A 23397-nucleotide genomic window follows, 5' to 3' on the forward strand; every position below is an offset into this window, starting at 1 on the left:
TTGTCAGGCCTCTCTCGGTGCGCTCGGAGGCCGAGATATTCCGTCGCTCAGCCGGCCCAGCGCCCTGAGAGAGGTGTGTACCTCCCTTAGCGCTCCGCCCCACACTCAGGGCCCAGCCGTTGAACTTTGTGGCTGCCATCGCTAACCATTTCCCCCCGCTACATTTAGCGACTGCCCAACATTAGCGTCTCAGGAACACTCCCTGAATTTCCAGCCCCACAACTTTGCAAAGCTGTGTTTTCCATTGACTCCTTTTCAAAGATGTACATGTGAGGATTAGAATGTGAATGCAATCACACTCAGTTGCTGAATATTGCACCGGGTTACAGAAATGCTGCCTCTCAGGGGTTGTCTGTGTAACACCAGGTCGAACTGAGATTGAGATCTAGAGCTTAATCCAAAGTAAATTCAGATGTGTTTGGGATTTAGACGGGGAGGGGGGGGTGCCTGCTCTGGGCTAATCCAGTTACCGGCCTCTGAACACGCTGGCAGTGCCTCAAAGTGCCCGACAGCGGGTGAAGCAACTTCAGTCCAAGTGCCGTCTGGTCTGCTGTGTTGAGATCCTGCCCCTTGGAACTATCAAAGCTCACCGGCTGGCTGGCAGTGAACAAGAGCTTCTTCAGGCACGGTAACTGTTATATATGTGGACTTGTATTTACTCTGTACAGCCACCAGAGAGCTCATTCCCTGGAGTCCCTAGGGATCCCATAATCCCTTGGGAGCACAGGTATTTAAGAAGGCTTCACAGGTTGGAGAGGCACTCTGGAGACCTGCAATGAAAGACTAAGGTCACACTTTACTTTGAGCTCACAATGTTCAGTCTGACTCTTTCTCCATACACTACAACTGGCGACGAGATACAGATAGCAAACCCAAAGATGCAGAGGAAAGTGGGCATCTTGGAGAAATTCTCGGAGGGAGATGATTGCGAAACTTTAGTGGAGCGACTCGACTAATACTTCGTGGCCAACGAGCTGGATGGGGAAGAGAGCGCTGCCAAACGAAGGGCGATCCTCCTCACCGTCTGTGGGGCACCAACGTATGGCCTCATGAAGAATCTGCTCACTCCATCAAAACCCACAGAGAAATCGTATGACGATTTGTGCACACTGGTCCGAGAGCATTTGAACCTGAAGGAAAGCGTTCTGATGGTGAGGTACCAGTTCTACACCTACAAAAGGTCTGAAGGCCAGGAAGTGGCGAGTTATGTCGTTGAGCTAAGACGCCTTGCAGGACATTGCGAATTTGAAGGACATTTGGAGCACATGCTCAGAGACTTTTTCGTACTTGGCATTGGCTACAAAACCATACTTTGCAAACTTTTGACTGTAGAGACCCCAACCTTGAGTAAGGCTATAGCGATAGCCCAGGCGTTCATTGCCACCAGTGACAATACTAAGCAAATCTCTCAGCACACAAGTGCTGCTACACGTACTGTGAACAAAGTGATGTTGTTTTTGAATCGTAACGTACAGGGCAGGTCACACATACCTGCAGCTACACGTCCGCAGATGTCTCAGAGTCCACCATCAAGAGTGATGAATGCAAGGCCATTAACACCTTGTTGGCGCTGCGGGGGTGATCATCGTTTCCATTCATGCCGCTTCAAAGGATACGTTTGCAAGGGCTGTGGAACAATGGGACACCTCCAACGAGTGTGCAGGCGAGCTGCAAAGCCTGTTAAACCTGAAAACCACCATGTTGCAGAGGAGGATCACGACGAAACAGAGCCTCAGACCAAGGAGACAGAGGTACATGGGGTGCACACATTCACCACGAGTAGCCCCCCGATAATGCTGAATGTTGAACTAAATGGACTCTCGGTGTCAATGGAGCTGGACACAGGCGCGAGCCAGTCCATCATGGGCAAAAAGACTTTCGAAAGTTGTGGTGCAACAAGGCCTCAAGGTCAGTCTTAACTCCAATTCGCACGAAACTAAGAACTTACATAAAAGAACTGATTCCTATAATCGGCAGTGCTACTGTAAAGGTCTCCTATGATAGAGCGGTGCACAAGCTACCACTCTGGGTGGGACAGGGGGATGGTCCCACGCTGCTCGGCAGGAGCTGGCTGGGAAAGATACGCTGGAACTGGGACAACATCCAAGCGCTATCGCCCGCTGACGACACTTCGTGTGCCCAGGTCTTAAACAAATTTGCTTCGCTGTTCGAACCAGGCATCGGGAAATTTCAAGGAGCAAAAGTGCAGATCCACCTAATTCTGGGGGCGCGACCCATCCATCACAAGGCGAGAGCAGTACCGTACATGATGAGAGAAAGGGTAGAGATAGAGCTAGACTGGCTGCAAAGAGAGGGTATCATTTCACCGATTGAGTTCAGCGAGTGGGCCAGTCCTATTGTCCCAGTCCTCAAGGGAGACGGCACCATCAGAATCTGTGGCAATTACAAAGTAACTATCAATCGTTTCTCCCTGCAGGACCAATAACCACTACCAAAGACCGACGACCTCTTTGCAATGCTGGCGGGAGGAAAGACATTCACGAAGCTGGATCTGACTTCAGCCTACATGACGCAGGAACTGGAGAAATCATCGAAGGCCCTCACCTGCATCAACACGCACAAAGGTCTTTTTGTTTATAACAGATGTCCGTTTGGAATCCGATCAGCGGCGGCGATATTCCAGAGAAACATGGAAAGTTTACTGAAGTCGGTCCCCCACACCGTGGTCTTCCAGGACGACATCTTGGTCACAGGTCGGCACACAGTCAAGCATCTGCAGAACCTGGAGGAGTTTCTTAGTCGACTCAACCGCTTGGGGCTCAGGTTAAAATGCTCGAAGTGCGTTTTCCTGGTGCCTAAAGTGGAGTTCCTGGGAAGGAAGATTGCGGCGGACGGCATCAGGCCCACCAACGCGAAGACAGGCAATCGAGAATGCACTGAGGCCACAGAACGTGACGGAGCTGCGGTCGTTTCTGGGACTCCTGAACTACTTTGGTAACTTCTTACCGGGTCTCAGCACCCTGCTAGAACCATTACATGTCTTACTATGAAAAGGGGATGAATGGGTTTGGGGCAAAAGCCAAGAAAATGCCTTTGTAAAAGCAAGAAAACTGTTATGCTCAAACAAATTGCTTGTGTTGTATGATCCATGTAAGCGTTTGGTACTAGCATGTGATGCGTCGTCATATGGCGTCGGGTGTGTATTGCAACAAGCTAATGATTTCGGGAAACTGCAACCGGTTGCTTATGCATCCAGGAGTCTGTCTAAGGCTGAGAGAGCCTCCAGCATGATTGAAAAAGAAGCGTTAGCGTGTGTCTATGGGATAAAGAAAATGCATCAATACCTGTTTGGGCTATAATTCGAATTGGAAACTGACCATAAGCCATTTATATCCCTGTTTTCCGAGAGTAAAGGGATAAATACCAACGCATCGGCCCGCATCCAGACATGGGCGCTCATGTTGTCCACATACAACTACACCATCTGCCACAGGCCAGGCACAGAAAACTGCGGTGATGCTCTCAGTAGGCTGCCATTGCCCACCACGGGGGTGGAAATGGCGCAGCCCGCAGATCTAGCCATGGTTATGGAAGCATTTGAGAGTGAGCAATCACCCGTCACTGCCCGGCAGATCAAAACCTGGACAAGCCAGGATCCCTTATTATCTCTAGTCAAAAGCTGTGTGCTTCACGGGAGCTGGTCCAGTGTCCCAGTGGAAATGCAGGAAGAGATAAAGCCGTTCCAGCGGCGCAAAGATGAAATGTCTATCCAGACAGACTGCCTTCTGTGGGGCAATCGAGTAGTATTCCCCAAGAAGGGCAGAAACACCTTCATTAATGACCTCCATAGTACCCACCCAGGCATCGTAATGATGAAAGTGATAGCCAGATCCCACGTGTGGTGGCCTGGTATCGATGTGGACTTAGAGTCCTGCGTTCACAGATGTAATACATGCTCGCAGTTAAGCAATGTACCCAGGGAGGTGCCACTAAGTTTATGGTCTTGGCCCTCCAAACCGTGGTCTAGGGTACACAACGACTATGCAGGCCCGTTCTTGAGTAAAATGTTCCTTGTGGTTGTAGACGCGTACTCCAAGTGGATTGAATGTGAGATAATGTCGGCTAGCACGTCCGCTGCCACTACTGAAAGCCTGCGGGTCATGTTTGCCACACACGGCTTACCCAATGTCCTGGTGAGCGACAACGGGCCATGTTTTACCAGTATTGAGTTCAAAGAATTCATGACCCGTAACGGGATCAAATATGTCACATCTGCCCCGTTTAAACCAGCGTCCAATGGTCAGGCAGAGAGAGCAGTGCAAACCGTCAAGCAAGGCTTGAAGAGGGTAACTGAAGGCTCACTGCAGACTCGCCTATCCCGAGTCCTGCTTAGCTACCGCACGAGACCCCACTCATTCCCTGGGATCCCACTTGCTGAACTGCTCATGAAAAGAGCACTTAAGACAAGGCTCTTGTTAGTTCACCCTGATCTACATGAATAGGTAGAGAGCAGGTGGCTTCAACAAAGTGCATACCATGATAGCGCAAATGTGTCACGCGAGATTGAAATCAATGATCCTGTATTTGTATTAAATTATGGACAAGATCCCAAGTGGCTTCCCGGCACTGTCGTGGCCAAAGAGGGGAGCAGGGTGTTTCGGGTCAAACATTCAAATGGATTCATTCACCGGAAACACTTGGATCAAATCAAACTCAGATTCACGGACTACCCTGAGCAACCCACCTTGGACCCTACCTTTTTTGATCCCCCAACATACACACCAGGGACAACCGGCACCACGGCTGACCATGAAGCAGAACCCATCATCCACAGCAGCCCTGCAGGGCCCAACACACCAGGCAGCCCAGCATGGCCAGCTGCACAGCAGCCCAGCGAGGGCCCAACAAATGATTCAACAACACCAGCTTTCACACCGAGACGATCAACCAGGGCAAGAAGGGTCCCAGATCGACTCACATTGTAAATAGTTACACTATTGACTTTGGGGGGGAATGTTGTTATATATGTGGACTTGTATTTACTCTGTACAGCCACCAAAGGGCTCATTCCCCGGAGTCCCAAGGGATCCCATAATCCCTTGGGAGCACAAGTATTTAAGGAGGCTTCACAGGTTGGAGAGGCACTCTGGAGACCTGCAATAAAAGACTAAGGTCACACTTTACTTTGAGCTCACAGTGTTCAGTCTAACTCTTTCTCCATACACTACAGTAACGTCAGGCAAATGCCTGGCTAATTACTTTGCACACGGTTACAATTTGGAAGTGTCAGCCTTGATTTTACAGTGTAACTATTTGTACTGCATTTTTTTTGACAGATATGTGTCTGTCAAGCCCCATCCCCCCTCCCCCCCAGCACCCCCACCCTCACCCCCAATTATTCACTCCACGTGATGCCGAGAAGCTCCGACTTTCTTCGCCCGCTCTGACCCCGACGACTCTCGAGAGCGGCCGGCCTATGGCCGAGAGGGAGGGAGAGGGAAATGCTGGGGGGCGGGGGTGTGTGAGAGGGAGGCTGGGTGGGGGTGGGGGGGGAGAGAGAGAGGCTGGGGGCAGAGGAAGGGTGACTGAGGGGAGAGAGAGAGGGGCTCAGGGGCGAGAGCGAGACTGGGAGAGACAGAGAAGCTGTGGGAGAGAGAGATATGGTAGGGGGGAGAGACATGGGCGGGGGCTTCGGAGGGGAGAGAGGGAACTCAGGGAAGACGGATCACGTTGTTCCAACCCCCTACAAGGGACATCATTGAAGAGGATGATATCCAGAAGCCACGACACTGTCACTATTCACTTCATACCCAATAAACCTGTTTACGAACCGCACACAATGCCCCATCTGTGGGGGGGGGGAGGGGGGGGCCCGGTGGGGGGGTTGGTGGGGTGGGGGGTTGGGGGGGAGGTGGTGGAAGGATGTACCTGGACTGGGGTACGGGACTTTGGCTGGCCCTCGCTGTCTTCTGGGGAGCTCTGTCCTCTGTCGCTTCAGGAAGTCAAAGTGGATCGAGTTACATTCCTGTGAAACTTCAGGGTGTGGCTTATCTTCCAAGGGAACCAATCATTGAGAAAGGGTGGAGCATGGTGGCCATTTTTGCAGTTCAAAGAAGCACATCCTTGATTTAATGGCAGCACTCTCGCTTTGAGTCAGATGGTCGTGGGTTCAAGTCCCACTCCAGCAACTTGGACACAAAATCTGGGATTACACTTTAGTGCAGTGCTGAGGGAGCGCTGCACTGTCGGAGGGGCAGTACTGAGGGAGTGCCGCACTGTCGGAGGGACAGTACTGAGGGAGTGCTGCACTGTCGGAGGGACAGTACTGAGGGAGTTCTGCACTGTCGGAGGGGCAGTACTGAGGGAGTGCTGCACTGTCGGAGGGGCAGTACTGAGGGAGCACCGCACTGTCGGAGGGGCAGTACTGAGGGAGTGCCGCACTGTCGGAGGGGCAGTACTGAGGGAGCACCGCACTGTCGGAGGGGCAGTACTGAGGGAGTGCCGCACTGTCGGAGAGACAGTACTGAAGGAGTGCCGCACTGTCGGAGGTGCCGTCTTTTGGATGAGACGTTAAACCGAGGCCCCGTCTGCTCTCTCAGGTGAACATAAAAGATCCCATGGCACTATTGGAAGAAGAGCAGGGGAGTTATCCCTGGAGTCCTGGGACCAATATTTATCCCTCAATCAACATCACTAGAACAGATTATCGGGTCATTATCACATTGCTGTTTGTGGGAGCTTGCTGTGCGCAAACTGCCTGCCACGTTTCCCACATTACAACAGTGACTACACTCCAAAAAGTACTTCATTGGCTGTAAAGCATTTGGGTCGTCCTGAAGTCATGAAAGGCGCTATAGAAATGCAAGTCTTTCTTTATTTTCTTTTATGCGTTGAACCCAGCTGCAGCTGAAGCCTGAGTTGTCAGTCTTGCTCACCGCACAAATCTCCGGACACAGAGGCGAAATAAATAATACACAAAACAAAATCAATAAAACAGAACATTTTGAGCCACATCGAATGTTCTTGTGGAAAAGGTCGGACCTTGTCATTACAGTAAGTCTTGCCGTGGTCTCCTCGCTCCCCGGGGACCTTGGATGTTCAAGATGAGGTACCCTGCCGAGTCAGGCCAGGAGTCAGGCTCCACAATCAATTGCTGCGCTCATGCTGAGCTTTTAAACGATCAAACTTCAGAGAGGTCCGCAGTCCCCTTCTCCTAGCCCCCGACTCCCGTGCCACTGTCTGAGGCTGAACCAGACCCATCACCGCTCAAGGATCAGCGAGGGACGGGCAATAAATGCCGGCCTTGCCAGCGACGCCCACATCCCGCGAACAAATAAATAAACAATTTGCAACGTCGCCGCCCTATTAGACCCCAAGCTCAGCTTCCGACCCCGTGTCCTCTCCATCACCAAGACTGTCTATTTCCACCTCCGTAACATCGCCCGTCTCCACCCCTGCCTCAGCTCATCCGCTGCTGAAACCCTCATCCGTGCCTTTGTTACTGTTATATATGTGGACTTGTATTTACTCTGTACAGCCACCAGAGGGCTCATCCCCTGCAGTCCCAAGGGATCCCATAATCCCTTGGGAGCACAGGTATTTAAGGAGGCTTCACAGGTTGGAGAGACACTCTGGAGATCTGCAATAAAAGACTAAGGTCACACTTTACTTTGAGCTCAGTGTTCAGTCTGACTCTTTCTCCATACACAACAGTTGCCTCCAGACTCGACTGTCCCATCGCTCTCCTGGCCGGCCTCCCATCTCCCACCCGCCGTAAACTTGAGCTCATCCAATACTCAGTTGTCCGTGTCCTGACTCGCACCGAGTCCCGCTCACCCCTCACTGTATGCTGAAACCCATAAAACCGCAATCACCCCGATCGAAACTAGCCATACCCTCGCTTCAGGCTCAACCAGGACGCCTGTCCCTAAGGACCTCGACATAATGGCGGCCACAGGAATGGCGGGGGGGAGGGAACGGAGCATTTCTCCACAATTTTCAGGGAGCTAACGCCTCGATGATATCTGAAAAATAAAACTGCTGGGCTACGGGGAAAGGGCGGGGGAGTGGGACTAGCTGGGAGCCAGCACGGGTTCGACGGGCCAAATGGCTTCCTTCCGTGCTATAACCGTTTATGACTCTATGTTTAATGCAATGTCTAAAGGGATCTCTTGTGGAAACAGCACCCATACTGGCCACACTCACTTGCCGGATCGAACAATCTGAGTTCCTCATCCAAACAGCAGAGCCAAAGACAGAAAGACTTGCGTTTGTATAGCACCTTTCTCGACCACCGGGTGTCTCAAAGTGCTTTACAGCCAATGAAGTACTTTTGGAGTGCAGTCACTGTTGTAATGCAGGAAACGCGGCAGATAATTTGCGCACAGCAAGCTCCCACAAACAGCACTGTGATAATGATCAGAGAATCGGTTTTTGTTATGTTGATTGAGGGGTAAATCCCCCAGGAGAAACTAACGCTGTAATTTCACAACTGGAGTAAGGGAGCGGGGTTTGGTGATGTAAATACCAGGGAGGGGCTGGGGGGAAGCTCTCCTGAACCATGAACTAAACAAACCCCAGTGTAAACCCAAAGCTGAAGGATTGGCCTTGCCAATGATGCCCACATTCCAAGTGCAGACAAACAATCCCAGCGTCAAAGAGTCTTTGCAGCTGGAGTCCGGGGTGAAGGTGCCCCTTGATCGACCGCTTGAGGCCCGATAATGGTTTGTGCTTTTAATCGTCGCAGGATTTAAATTAGCTATACGCTCGATTCAGGCTGCGGCAGGACGCCTGTTCCGAAGGACCCCAACATAATGGCGGCCACAGGAACAGGGCGGGGGTAGGGGTAGGTGGTGGGAGGGGGTAGGTATTTCCCCGCAGTTTTCAGGGCGCTAACACCTCGATTCCGCTGGGCGGGAGCTCTCAAAGCCGGGCTTGCCTCACGGCTAACGGTCTCCGGGCAATAATCAGAGCCATCTCCAAGCGCGGAGTGTCTTTGTGCCGTAGCCCCTCCTGCACCGTTACATTAACCACCGACGGATATACTGCAGCCCAAGGCTGGGACTGAGGGCGATGGGAGGATACAATGGAATCGCAATCAGCATTCAGCCCGCTTTGCCAGCCAATTATAATGTTTTGTTGCAGCGGTTATATGATTCCTCGTCTCCACAATATAATGCCCTACTTTTAAATTAAACCAGTCTGAAACGGCAGCAGAGTACTTTATCTTCGCTCCATCACAACGTAACATCGAAGTCAATGGACTGTGACCACACTGGATGATGTGGGCTCATTCTAACGCATTCGATTTCGAGTACAAGGCCAGGTTACACAGACATTATTCGGATGGGAGATGATCACAGCAGAGAGTGAATTTACAATGTGCGCACGGGGCAGAGTAAGTTCGCCTGAAAGTCAGTTCCGGGATTGGAGATTGCCTTTACAATTGGGTCAGGGACAGGGTGTGACAGCATCAGTTGCCATGGAGCCTCACTGTGATGGGACGTTAAACTGTGGATGTGACTCGAGCTCACACACCAACATAAAACCCAACCAGTCCGAGTCGGTGTTTACCCCCATGTGGGACAGTCCAAGTTCTCACCCCCCTGTGCTCGCTGACCTACATCGGCTCCCAGTCCGGCAACGCCTCGATTTCACATTCCTCATCCTCATTTTCAAATCCCTCCATGGCCCTCGCCCCTCCCTATCTCTGTAACCTCCTCCAGCCCCACAATCCCCAGAGATGTCTGCGCTCCTCTAATTCTGCCCTCTTGACCATCCCTGATTATAATCGCTCCACCATCGGTGGCCATGCCTTCTGTTGCCTGGGCCCCAAGCTCTGGAACTCCCTCCCTAAACCTCTCCACCTCTCTACCTCTCTCTCCTTCTCTAAGACGCTCCTTAAAACCGACTCTTTGATCAAGTGATTGGTCACCTGCCCTAATTTCTCCTTATGTGGCTCGGGGTCAAATCTTTGTCTGGTAACGCTCCTGTGTTAACATTAAAGAAAGACTTGGATTTATATAGCGCCTTTCATGACCACCGGACGTCTCAAAGCCATTGGGTACTTTTGTTGTGATGTAGGAAACACGGCAGCCAATTTGCGCACAGCAAGCTCCCACCAACAGCAATGTGATAATAACCCAGATAATCTGTTTTAGTGATGTTGATTGAGGGATAAATATTGGCCCCAGAACACCGGGGCAAACTCCCCTGCTCTTCATCCAAATAGTGACGTGGGATCTTTTACGTCCACTTGAGAAGGCAAACGGGGCCTCGGGTTAACGGCGCTATATAAATGCAAGTTGTTTGCTGTTGTTGATGTTGATGTTGATGTTGTTAACAACCGTTAACTCGGCACGAAACAGAAATCAAACCTGGGGAGCAACTGGCCTGTAATACTCAACTAACCACTAACTTGACCAAATGAGACATTCCGAAAGCATGATTCAGGTCCACGAGAGGCATGGATACTGTATGTGTAAGCAAGCTACTTGACTTGGGCTGCAAATACAGACAAGCTCAAAATTAACAAATCTCTACATACAAATTTCTGAAAATGTGTGCCAGCCGGGGCTCAGTGGGCAGCACACTTACCTCTGAGTCAGAAGGTCGTGGGTTCAAGACCCACTCCAGAGACTTCAGCACAAAAATCCAGGCTGACACTCCCAGTGCAGTGCTGAGGGAATTATCATCATCATAGGCAGTCCCTCGAAATCGAGGAAGACTTGCTTCCACTCTAGAAGTGAGTTCTCAGGTGGTTGAACAGTCCAATACGGGAATTACAGTCTCTGTCACAGGTGGGACAGACAGTGGTAAAAACAGAGAGACAGACTATTACTTGAATGGTGACAGATTAGGAAAAGGGGAGGTGAAACGAGACCTGGGTGTCATGGTACATCAGTCATTGAAGGTTAGCATGCAGGTACAGCAGGCGGTTAAGAAAGCAAATGGCATGTTGGCCTTCATAGCGAGGGGATTTGAGTACAGGGGCAGGGAGGTGTTGCTACAGTTGTACAGGGCCTTGGTGAGGCCACACCTGGAGTATTGTGTACAGTTTTGGTCTCCTAACCTGAGGAAGGACATTCTTGCTATTGAGGGAGTGCAGCGAAGGTTCACCAGACTGATTCCCGGGATAGCGGGACTGACCTATCAAGAAAGACTGGATCAACTGGGCTTGTATTCACTGGAGTTCAGAAGAATGAGAGGGGACCTCATAGAAACGTTTAAAATTCTGATGGGTTTAGACAGGTTAGATGCAGGAAGAATGTTCCCAATGTTGGGGAAGTCCAGAACCAGGGATCACAGTCTAAGGATAAGGGGTAAGCCATTTAGGACCGAGATGAGGAGGAATTTCTTCACCCAGAGAGTGGTGAACCTGTGGAATTCTCTACCACAGAAAGTTGTTGAGGCCAATTCACTAAATATATTCAAAAAGGAGTTCGATGAAGTCCTTACTACTCGGGGGATCAAGGGGTATGGCGAGAAAGCAGGAATGGGGTACTGAAGTTGCATGTTCAGCCATGAACTCATTGAATGGCGGTGCAGGCTTGAAGGGCCAAATGGCCTACTCCTGCACCTATTTTCTATGTTTCTATGTTTCTATGGTTGAAGGAAAGGGAGGGTGGGACTGGTTTGCCGCACGCTCCTTCCGCTGCCTGCGCTTGCTTTCTGCATGCTCTCGGCGACGAGACTCGAGGTGTTCAGCGCCCACCCAGATGCACTTCCTCCACTTAGGGCGGTCTTTGGCCAGGGACTCCCAGGTGTCGGTGCTGCACTGTCGGAGGTGCTGTCTTTCGGATCAGACGTTAAACAGAGGCCCCGTCTGCTCTCTCAGATGACGTAAAAGATCCCATGGCCACCATTTCGAAGAAGAGCAGAGGAGTTCTCCCCAGTGTCCTGGAACCAATATTTATCCCTCAACCCACATCACCAAAACAGATGATCTGGTCATTATCACATTGCTGTTTTTGGGAGCTTACTGTGTGCAAATTGGCTGCTGCATTTCCCACATTACAACAGTGACTACACTCCATAGAAACGTAGAAAATAGGTGCAGGAGTAGGCCATTCGGCCCTTCGAGCCTGCACCACCATTCAATAAGATCATGGCTGATCATTCACCTCTGTACCCCTTTCCTGCTTTCTCACCATACCCCTTGATCCCCCTAGTAGTAATGACTACATCTAAATCCTTTTTGAATATATTTAGTGAACTGGCCTCAACAACTTTCTGTGGTAGAGAATTCCACAGGTTCACCACTCTCTGGGTGAAGAAGTTTCTCCTCATCTCGGTCCTAAATGGCTTACCCCTTATCCTTAGACTGTGACCCCTGGTTCTGGACTTCACCAATATCGGGAACATTCTTCCTGCATCTAACAAGTCCAATCCTGTCAGAATTTTATATGTTTCTGAGATCCCATCTCATTCTTCTAAATTCCACTGAATATAAGCCCAGTCGATCCAGTCTTTCTTCATATGTCAGTCCTGTCATCCCGGGAATCAATCTGGTGAACCTTCGCTGCACTCCCTCAATAGCAAGAACGTCCTTCCTCAGATTAGGAGACCAAAGCTGTGCACAATATTCCAGGTGTGGCCTCACCAAGGCCCTGTACAACTGCAGTAAGACTTTCCTGCTCCTATACTCAAATCATCTCATTATGAAGGCCAACATACCATTTATTTGCCTTCTTCACCGCCTGCTGTACCTGCATGACAACTTTCAATGACTCATGTACCATGACACCCAGGTCTTGTTGCACCTCCCCTTTTACTAATCTGTCACCATTCAGATAATAATCTGCCTTCCTGTTTTTACCACCAAAGTGGATAACCTCACATTTATCTACATTATACTGCATCTGCCATGTATTTGCCCACTCACCTAACCTGTCCAAGTTGCCCTGCAGCCTCCTAGCATCCTCCTCACAGCTCACACTGCCACCCAGCTTAGTGTCACCTGCAAACTTAGAGATATTATATTGAAATTCCTTCGTCTAAATCATTAATGTATATTGTAAATAGCTGGGGTCCCAGCACTGAACCTTGCGGCACCCCACTGGTCACTGCCTGCCATTCTGAAAAGGACCCATTTATTCCAACTCTTTGCTTCCTGTCTGCCAACCAGTTCTCTATCCACGTCAATACATTACCCCCAATACCACGTGCTTTAATTTTGCACACCAATCTCTTGTGTGGGACCTTATCAAAAGCCTTTTGAAAGTCCAAATACACCACATCCACTGCTTCTCCCTTGTCCACTCTACTAGTTACATCCTCAAAAAATTCCAGAAGATTTGTCAAGCATGATTTCCCTTTCATAAATCCATGCTGACTTGGATCGATCCTGTCACTGCTTTCCAAATGCGCTGCTATTTCATCTTTAATAATTGATTCCAACATTTTCCCCACTACCGATGTCAGGCTAACCGGTCTATAATTCCCTGTTTTCTCTCTCCCTCCTTTTTTAAAAAGTGGGGTTACATTAGCTACCCTCCAGTCCAGAGGAACTGATCCAGAGTCTATAGAATGTTGGAAAATGACCACCAATGCATCCACTATTTCTAGGGCCACTTCCTTAAAGTACTCTGGGATGCAGACTATCAGGCCCTGGAGATTTATCGGCCTTCAATCCCATCAATTTCCCTAACACAATTTCCTGACTAATAAGAATTTCCTTCAGTTCCTCCTTCTCGCTCGACCCTCGGTCCCCTAGTATTTCCGGAAGGTTATTTGTGTCTTGCTTAGTGAAGACAGAACCAAAGTATTTGTTCAATTGGTCTACCATTTCTTTGTTCCCCATTATAAATTCATCTGATTCTGACTGTACGGGACCCACATTTGTCTTCACTAATCTTTTTCTCTTCACGTATTTGTGGAAGCCTTTGCAGTCAGTTTTTATGTTCCCTGTCAAGCTTCCTCTCGTACTCTATTTTCCCCCTCCTAAATAAACCTTTTGTCCTTCTCTGCTGAATTCTAAATTTCTCCCAGTCCTCAGGTTTGCTGATTTTTCTGGCCACTTTATAAGCCTGTTCCTTGGACTTAACACTATCCCTAATTTCACTTGTTAGCCACGGTTGAGCCACCTTCCCCGTTTTATTTTTACGCCAGACAGGGATGTACAATTGTTGAAGTTCATCCATGTGATCTATAAATGTCTGCCATTGCCTATCCAAAAGTACTTCATTGGCTGTAAAGCGCTTTGAGGCATCCGGTGGTTGTGAAAGGCGCTATATAAATCCAATTCTTTCTTATCATATTTAAGAATCTGGTGGGACAAGCGACTGTTTCTATGTGAAGCCTCGTGAGAGCAACGTGCAGAGAGCTCTAACCCATTGCCCACCACAGGTTTCACTGGACAGAGCTGGCTTCCTGCAATCACTCACCTCGGAATTCAGGAGACAGTGAAAGAGAAAAATGAAAAACCCCTAAAGATAAGGGAAAAAAAAACATTTTGTCAGAAACTATAAATCACCAACAGAAATAATACACTCAAATCGTAAAACAAGCCGGCGGGAGGGGAGTGGGGGAGAGGGGAGGTGGGGAGAGGACGATTCTCAAACTGCCTGAAACATGGGTGCTTGGGGGTGGGACATTGGGGGGTGGGGGGGGGGGCACACTTCGACCCCTCCCCCAGTGCGCACCCAACACCCTCGCAGGCTGTAATGGGGGGGGGCACAGCATTCTAAGAGGGATTGACAGGGTAGATGCAGGGAGGATGTTTCCCCTGGGCTGGAGAGTCTAGAACCAGGGGTCACAGTCTCAGAATTAAGGGGGCGGCCATTTAGGACTGAGATGAGGAGGAATTTCTTCACTCAGAGGGTGGTGAATCTCTGGAATTCTCTGCCCCACAGGGGCTCAGTTGTTGAGTATATTCAAGGCTGAGATCGATAGATTTTTGGATATTAAGGGAATCAAGAGATATGGGGATCGGGCGGGGAAGTGGAGCTGAGTCCATGATCAGATCAGCCACGATCTTATTGAATGGCGGAGCAGGCTCGAGGGGCCAAATGGCCGACTCCTGCTCCTATTTCTTATGTTCTTATACATATGCTAATTGGGGAGCTACGCATACTCCGCCCATTTGTGCCGGGTCGTGGGCAGTCCTTAAAGGGACCACCACAGGCCACACAAGGAAAGGCCTGGAACTATCCTGGGTGAAGCTTTGTGGGGCCGAGAGGAACGGGAGTGATCCTGCTGGCTGCGGGTTGTCCTCCCCACACTCCCCGCTCCCCGACTTTTACTGTTCCCCAGCCCATGGAGGGGCTGGATGCCCTTCATCACCGCCCTGCCCCCACCCCGCCCCCTCCCCCGCACCCACCCCGCCCCCCTCCCTGCCCCACCCCCCCGCACCCACCCCGCTCTCCCGCCATTGGTCGCCCGGTCCGTCCATCCCCACCAAGCCATGCCCCGCTCTCCCGCCATTGGTCGCCCGGCCCGTCCATCCCCGCGGAGCCCCGCCCCGCTCTCCCGCCATTGGTCGCCCGATCCGTCCATCCCCACCAAGCCATGCCCCGCTCTCCCGCCATTGGTCGCCCGGCCCGTCCATCCCCGCGGAGCCCCGCCCCCTACTCTCCCGCCATTGATTGCCCATCACCGCGACCAATCGGAAAGCGAGCACACACTTCGCTACCCGATTGGATGACCCTTTTCCTCCCCCCATCTCCAATCATTTTATAACCAATAAATAAAAAGAAAATGGAAAATAAAACGCACACAAGGTTCCTACCCGGGAGTGGCTCGCGGCAATGTCCAGGAAATGAATGTTTTGTCCCTGGAGACTCCTGGGCCATCCTGGCGGGTTAGCATGGCAACCTATCCGTGCCCCCCGACACTAGCTGCGGCTGGGGGCCAGAGCTCTGCCAATGGTTTCACACCCACATCTGGGCGGACGTTAAAAACCGCCCCCATTTATTTCGGGGGGGAACCGGGAGACACGTTGTGTTTGAACCCTGGCGTTCCCCCGCTGGGGCCTGTGTTCCAAATCCCGCTCAGGCTGAGGGAGAAAACCTCACGGGTTGGCTGCAGGGATCCTACAACCAATCGGTTTGGGGGGGGGGGCTCACTGCAGTCCTAGCTCCTCCTACAAAACTGACCCCAGTTAGCTCTCATTGGTGTCCCGGAAGTGAAGTGGCGTGGGAAATGGGGTTAAAGCTTAATGGGGGAGGGGGGGTGAGTGAGTGAGATTGGGGCTAAGGCGCCATGGGGGGGGATAGTGAGTGAGATTGGGGCTAAGGCGCCATGGGGGGGGGAGTGAGTGAGATTGGGGCTAAGGCGCGATGGGGGGGAGTGAGTGAAATTGGGGCTAAGGCGCGATGGGGGGGGGGAGTGAGTGAGATTGGGCTAAGGCGAGATGGGGGAGGGGGGGAGTGAGTGAGATTGGGCTAAGGCGCGATGTGAGGGGAGTGAGATTGGGGCTAAGGCGCGATGGGGGGGGAGTGAGTGAGATTGGGGCTAAGGCGCGATGGGGGGGGAGTGAGTGAGATTGGGGCTAAGGCGAGATGGGGGAGGGGGGGAGTGAGTGAGATTGGGCTAAGGCGCGATAGGGGGGGTGAGTGAGATTGGGGCTAAGGCGCGATGTGAGGGGAGTGAGATTGGGGCTAAGGCGCGATGGGGGGGGAGTGAGTGAGATTGGGGCTAAGGCGCGATGTGAGGGGAGTGAGATTGGGGCTAAGGCGCGATGGGGGGGGAGTGAGTGAGATTGGGGCTAAGGCGCGATGCGGGGGGGTAGTGAGATTGGGACTAAGGCGCGATGGGGGGGGGGAGTGAGTGAGATTGGGGCTAAGGCGCGATGCGGGGGGGTAGTGAGATTGGGACTAAGGCGCGATGAGGGGGGAAAAAAGAGGGAGCTTTACGATGTATGTGGCTGTGCTATACCTGACCTGGAAGTTCTTAATTCTCTAGCACTAACATCCAGCTCTGGCCACCATACCTCAGGAAGGATAGGTTGGCGGGGGAGCAGTGCAGATTCACCATGCATGTTACACGGGGCTAAAAGGGTTGAATTATAAGAACATAAGAATTAGGAGCAGGAGTCGGCCATTCGGCCCCTCGAGCCTGCTCCGCCATTTAATAAGATCCTGGCTGATCTTCTACCTCAACTCCACTTTCCCGCCCGATCCCCATATTCCTTGATTCCCTTAATATTCAAAACTCTATCGATCTCAGCCTTGAATATACTCAGAGACTGAGCCTCCACAGCCCTCTGGGACAGAGAATTCCAAAGATTCACCCCCCTCTGAGTGAAGAAATTTCTCTTTATGAGGATGGGTTGAACAGATTGGGCTTATGTTCCCTCGAAGATTGAGGGGCGATCTAATCGAGATGATTAAGATGATTAAAGGATTTGATGGGGTCGATCGAGAGAAACTATTCCCTCTGGTGGGGGGAGTCCAGAACAAGGGGCAGAACATTAAAATTCGAGCCCGGCCGTTCAGGGGTGATGTCAGGAAGTGTTTCCTCACACAAAGGGCGGTGGGAATCGGGAACTCTCTGCCCCAAATGGCTATGGTGCATGGGGTCAATTGAAAATGTCTTGCGATTGAGAGACTTTTTTTGGGCAAGGGTATTAAGGGTTATGGAACCAAGGCGGGTAAATGGAGTTAAGATGCAGATCAGTCGTGATCTCATTGAATGGTGGAACAGGCTTGAGGGGCTGAATGGCCTCCTCCGGTTCCCATGTACCTCTCTCTCACTCGGTGGAGCTAGGCAAGGACATTTTACCAGGCAAAGGTGAAAATTCAACAAGAAATAGCAAGCAGAGAAAAAAAATAACAATATTTCGCCCAGAATATGTTTAGTCTTAAAGACCAGTTCAAGGTCCCTCATCATGCTGCAGTTACCTGTAAGGAGTTGAATAACGCGAACATGTATTGAAACATTATGGCGTAGTTATTAACAGCCAGAACTCCACACGCCCAGGATATTCCCAGGATCGGGAGCAGGACCGCCACTGCTTTGGCCGTCAGTCTGAAAAGAAAAGCAAAGATGATTAAACAAAATCCTGATAACCAAATTTTACCCATTCTGAGGGAGCGCCGCACTGTCGGAGGGGCAGTACTGATGGAGCTTTGCACTGTCGGAGGGGCAGTACTGAGGGAGTGCCGCACTGTCGGAGGGGCAGTACTGAGGGAGTGTTGCACTGTCGGAGGGGTATTACTGAGGGAGCGCTGCACTGTCGGAGGGGCAGTACTGAGGGAGCGCCGCACTGTCGGAGGGGCAGTACTGAGGGAGCGCCGCACTGTCGGAGGGGTATTACTGAGGGAGCGCCGCACTGTCGGAGGGGCAGTACTGAGGGAGCATTGCACTGTCGGAGGGGCAGTACTGAGGGAGTGCCGCACTGTCGGAGGGGCAGTACTGAGGGAGTGCTGCACTGTCGGAGGGGCAAAACTGAGGGAGTGCCGCACTGTCGGAGGAGCAGTATTGAGGGAGCACCGCACTGTCGGAGAGGTCGTGCTTTGGATGAGACGTTAAACTGAGGCCCCGTCTGCTCTCTCAGGTGAATGTAAAAGATCCCATGGCACTATTTCGAAGAAGAGCAGGGGAGTTATCTGCGGTGTCCTTGCCCATTATTTATCGCTGAAAGAACATCATTAAAAAACAGATTATCTGGCCATTATGATGTGGCTGTTTGTGGGAGTTTGCTGTGCACATATTGCCTGCCAGGTTTCCCACGTTACAACAATGACGACACTTGAAAAAGTAAATAGGCTGTAAAGCGCTTTGAGACATCATGAAGTCATAGAAGGCGCTATACAAATGCAAGTTCTATTCTTTCTAAATAAGGTAAACACCTCCAGGGCAGTGGATTCTGTTCAGGCAAGTGCCGGTAGCTACTTGCGTATTGCGGGATGTTGATCAACATCTCCTAGGCTTGTTAAGCTGGAATCCCTGGCGAGGGAATGAACTTGAGATTTGGGTTGTGCCAATTCTGATCGTTCCCTCGGCGGTGTCCTGTGCAGACTGGCCGCAATGGCAATCCGTCACAACGTATGGCACAGGGGCGTTGAGAGACAGACCTACAGCGCCTTTTACTGGTGTAGAAAATATTGCCGTCACACATTGCACGGGCTGGATGAGTCAGTTGGAGGACAGAGGTCCACAGAACCCACACTGTTCTCAGGCTGGGAATGATAATTGGGCTCATTTCCGGGGGGACTGGAGCTCCGGAGCGTGTATGGGCTCCGTGACGCTTCTTCCGGAGTTGGATTGATGCAACGGGCAGTTACTTAGAGGCAACATGGGAGGGCGAGGGGGCTGGGCAGCTGGAGAGGGGCTGTGGAAAGAAGCAAGACAGGTTTGAAAAATCAAACCAAAGAGTCGTGTATAAATTATCAAAGATAAATGCGATGTGACTAACAATAATTGCAGCGAGGCTTCACACGGCACGAACGGGATAATTAAATCAAGAGAGAAAATGATGGAAAATCCAACCCGGAAAGAACAAGCAGAGAGAGAGGCTAACGGTTTGGGGGTGGACTTGAGGGGAATACCGAAGATAAATCCCGACTGATCCCAATACATTTCAGGAGAAGCTGGATAAACACCTGAGGGAGAAAGGAATAGAAACACAGAAACATAGGAAATAGGTGCAGGAGTAGGCCATTCGGCCCTTCGAGCCTGCACCACCATTCAATAAGATCATGGCTGATCATTCCCTCAGTACCCCTTTCCTGCTTTCTCTCCGTACCCCTTGACCCCTTTAGCCGTAAGGGCCACATCTAACTCCCTCTTGAATATATCCAATGAACTGGCCTCAACAACTCTCTGCGGTAGGGAATTCCACAGATTAACAACTCTCTGAGTGAAGAAGTTTCTCCTCATTTTGCACACTAATCTCTTGCGTGGGACCTTGTCAAAAGCCTTTTGAAAGTCCAAATACACCACATCCACTGGTTTTCCCTTGTCCACTGCACTAGTTAAATACTCAAGAAGATTTGTCAAGCATGATTTCCCTTTCATAAATCCATGCTGACTTGGACCAATCCTGTCACTGCTTTCCAAATGCGCTGCTATTTCATCTTTAATAATTGATTCCAACATTTTCCCCATTACCAATGTCAGGCTAACCGGTCTATAATCCTGTTTTCTCTCTCCCTCCTTTTTTAAAAAGTGGTGTTACATTAACTACCTTCCAATCCATAGGAACTGATCCAGAGTCAATAGAATGTTGGAAAATGACCACCAATGCATCCATTATTCCGAGGGCTACTTCCTTAAGTACACTGGGATGCTGACTATCAGGCCCTGGGGATTTATCCGCCTTCCATCTCATCAATTTCCCGAACACAATTTCCTGACTAACATAGAAACATAGAAACTAGGTGCAGGAGTAGGCCATTCGGCCCTTCGAGCCTGCACCGCCATTCAATAAGATCATGGCTGATCATTCCCTCAGTACCCTATTCCTGCTTTCTCTCTATACCCCTTGATCTCTTTAGCCGTAAGGGCCATATCTAACTCCCTCTTGAAAATATCCAATGAACTGGCATCAACAACTCTCTGCGGCAGGGAATTCCACAGGTTAACAACTCTCTGAGTGAAGAAGTTTCTCCTCATCTCAGTCCTAAATGGCCTATCCCTTATCCTAAGACTATGTCCCCTGGTTCTGGACTTCCCCAACATCGGGAACATTCTTCCTGCATCGAACCTGTCCAGTCCCGTCAGAATCTTATATGTTTCTATGAGATCCCCTCTCATCCTTCTAAACTCCAGTCAATAAAGGCCCAGTTGATCCAGTCTCTCCTCATATGTCAGTCCAGCCATCTCTGCAATCAGTCTGGTGAACCTTCGCTGCACTCCCTCAATAGCAAGAACGTCCTTCCTCAGATTAGGAGACGAAAACTGAACACAATATTCCAGGTGAGGCCTCACTAAGTCCCTGTACAACTGCAGTAAGACCTCCCTGCTCCTATACTCAAATCCCCTAGCTATAAAGGCTAACATACCATTTGCCTTCTTCACCGCCTGCTGTACCTGCATGCCCACTTTCAGTGACTGATGAACCATGACCCCCAGGTCTCGTTGCACCTCCCCTATTCTTAATCTGCCACCATTCAGATAATATTCTGCCTTCGTGTTTTTGCCCCCAAAATGGATAACCTCACATTTATCCACATTATACTGCGTCTGCCATGTATTTGCCCACTCACCTAACCTGTCCAAGTTACCCTGCAGCCTCTTAACGTCCCCCTCACAGCTCACACCGCCACCCAGTTTAGTGTCATCCGCAAACTTGGAGATATTACACTCTATTCCTTCATCTAAATTGTTAATGTATATTGTAAAGAGCTGGGGTCCCAGCACTGAGCCCTGCGGCACTCCACTAGTCACTGTCTGCCATTTTGAAAAGGACCCGTTTATCCCGACTCACTGCTTCCTGTCTGCCAACCAGTTCTCTATCCATGTCAGTACATTACCCCCAATACCATGCGCTTTGATTTTGCACACCAATCTCTTGTGCGGGACCTTGTCAAAAGCCTTTTGAAAGTCCAAATACACCACATCCACTGGTTTGCCCTTGTCCACTCTGCTAGTTACATCCTCAAAAAATTCCAGAAGATTTATCAAGCATGATTTCCCTTTCATAAATCCATGCTGACTTGGTCCGATCCTGTCACTGCTTTCCAAATGCACTGCTATTTCATCCTTGATGATTGATTCCAACATTTCCCCCACTACTGATGTCGGGCTAACCGTTCTATAATTACCTGTTTTCTCTCTCCCTCCTTTTTTAAAAAGTGGTTTTACATTAGCTACCCTCCAGTCCATAGGAACTGATCCAGAGTCGATAGACTGTTGGAAAATGATCACCAATGCATCCACTATTTCTAGGGCCACTTCCTTAAGTACTCTGGGATGCAGACTATCAGGCCCCGGGGATTTATCGGCCTTCAATCCCATCAATTTCCCTAACACAATTTCCCGCCTAATAAGGATATTCTTCAGTTCCTCCTTCTCACTAGAACCTCGGTCCCCTAGTACATTCGGAAGGTTATTTGTGTCTTCCTTCGTGAAGACAGAACCGAAGTATTGGTTCAATTGGTCTGCCATTTCTTTGTTCCCCATTATAAATTCACCTGAATCCGACTGCAAGAGACCTACGTTTGTCTTGTGATAGAGAATTCAAACAGGCTGCAAAGTTGAGAAAACACAGACCCCATGCCTAAGTGAGAATTAGCACATTGCATTGAGCCATAACTCACGCTTGGCATTTCAGGACTTTTGGCAGCGAGCCAATTAGGGGTTAACAATATAGTGTTACCGGACTGGGAAGGTAGAGTAACTACCTTTGCAGCATTGGTGGATCGATGTAACCAATTAGATCGGGATATGGGAGCTAAAGTCCGAGCTGTACAGGCTATGGGATGGAAATCCCAGGATTCCGATAAACAGTCATGAGGAAAATTACCCGGAAAATGTCATTATTGTGGGAAAGAAGGTCACTGGGCCAAGACGTGCAGGGCAAAACAGCAAGGTCGTGGCTGGGGAAGAGGACGCAGCCAGGGATACACTTCAGCCAACAAACCAGGCTTGTCACAAGATAACGACCTCATAGAAGCATTTAAGCGACTGACAATACAACAACAGAAGGAGTTACTTGGGATAGCAAAAAACGATTAGAGCCCACCCAGGCCCCCCTCCTCGCACTAATACATCAAAGGGGAGATGGGCTATATATAACTGTGAGGGTGGGTGATAAGGATGTGGACTGTCTTTTAGACACAGGGTATGGAATTAACATGCTTACCCCTACAATATGGAGACTTTTTGCCGTTGGATGGTAGGGCACGTACAGCCTATGGAGTTGGGGGCCATAAAATGGAAATTAAAAGGACAACACTGGTACTTATAGGGCTGGGTCCACATGAACTAACCACGCCGGTCTGGATAGGCCCAGTAGATCAACCCCTTTTGGGAATGGACGTTCTAATCCAAATAGATTCATCGTTGCATTTCGAGGATGGACGGGTGACATGGTCAAATAGAACTTTGAAGAAAGAAGAATTGAAGGAACATCCGATATGGGCTAAAGATAAGAACGATTGTGGCCTACTCCAGATGGAGCCTGCGTCATTTACCGGGACCAAGCCTCCATGCACTAAACAGTATCCCATCAGTCCAACTGCCATCGCGGGAATCTTACCGGTTATTCAGCAATTGGAGAAACAAGGGGTGCTTATTAAAACGCATAGCTTCTCCAATAGCCCCGTGTGGCCGGTACAGAAATCTAATGAGACTTGGCGTTTGACTGTCGATTATAGGAAAGCTAACCAGTGTATTGATCAAAAAGCTCCTTTGGTCGCAGATCCCGCCACCATTTTTAATGCCCTCAAACCGGAACATAAATATTTCTCGGTTATAGATATGGCCAACGGATTTTGGTCGGTGCCTCTGGCACCGGAGGTTCGACAGTGGTTTGCTTTCACGGTCCAAGGA

At 50.1% G+C, this 23397-nt stretch overlaps 1 protein-coding gene across 1 annotated transcript in view; it reads right to left on the reverse strand.

The window, feature by feature from the left end:
- adgrd1 (adhesion G protein-coupled receptor D1) overlaps positions 1-23397 on the reverse strand; it is a 344020-nt gene that overhangs the window by 11663 nt on the left and 308960 nt on the right. Inside the window, 2 exon segments of the mRNA XM_070886412.1 lie at positions 14346-14387; positions 17802-17928. Coding sequence (XP_070742513.1) covers positions 14346-14387; positions 17802-17928 — 169 coding nt within the window.

The sequence above is a fragment of the Pristiophorus japonicus genome, chromosome 8, assembly GCF_044704955.1.
Source record: "Pristiophorus japonicus isolate sPriJap1 chromosome 8, sPriJap1.hap1, whole genome shotgun sequence".
In the NCBI taxonomy this organism is placed as follows: Eukaryota; Metazoa; Chordata; class Chondrichthyes; family Pristiophoridae; genus Pristiophorus; species Pristiophorus japonicus.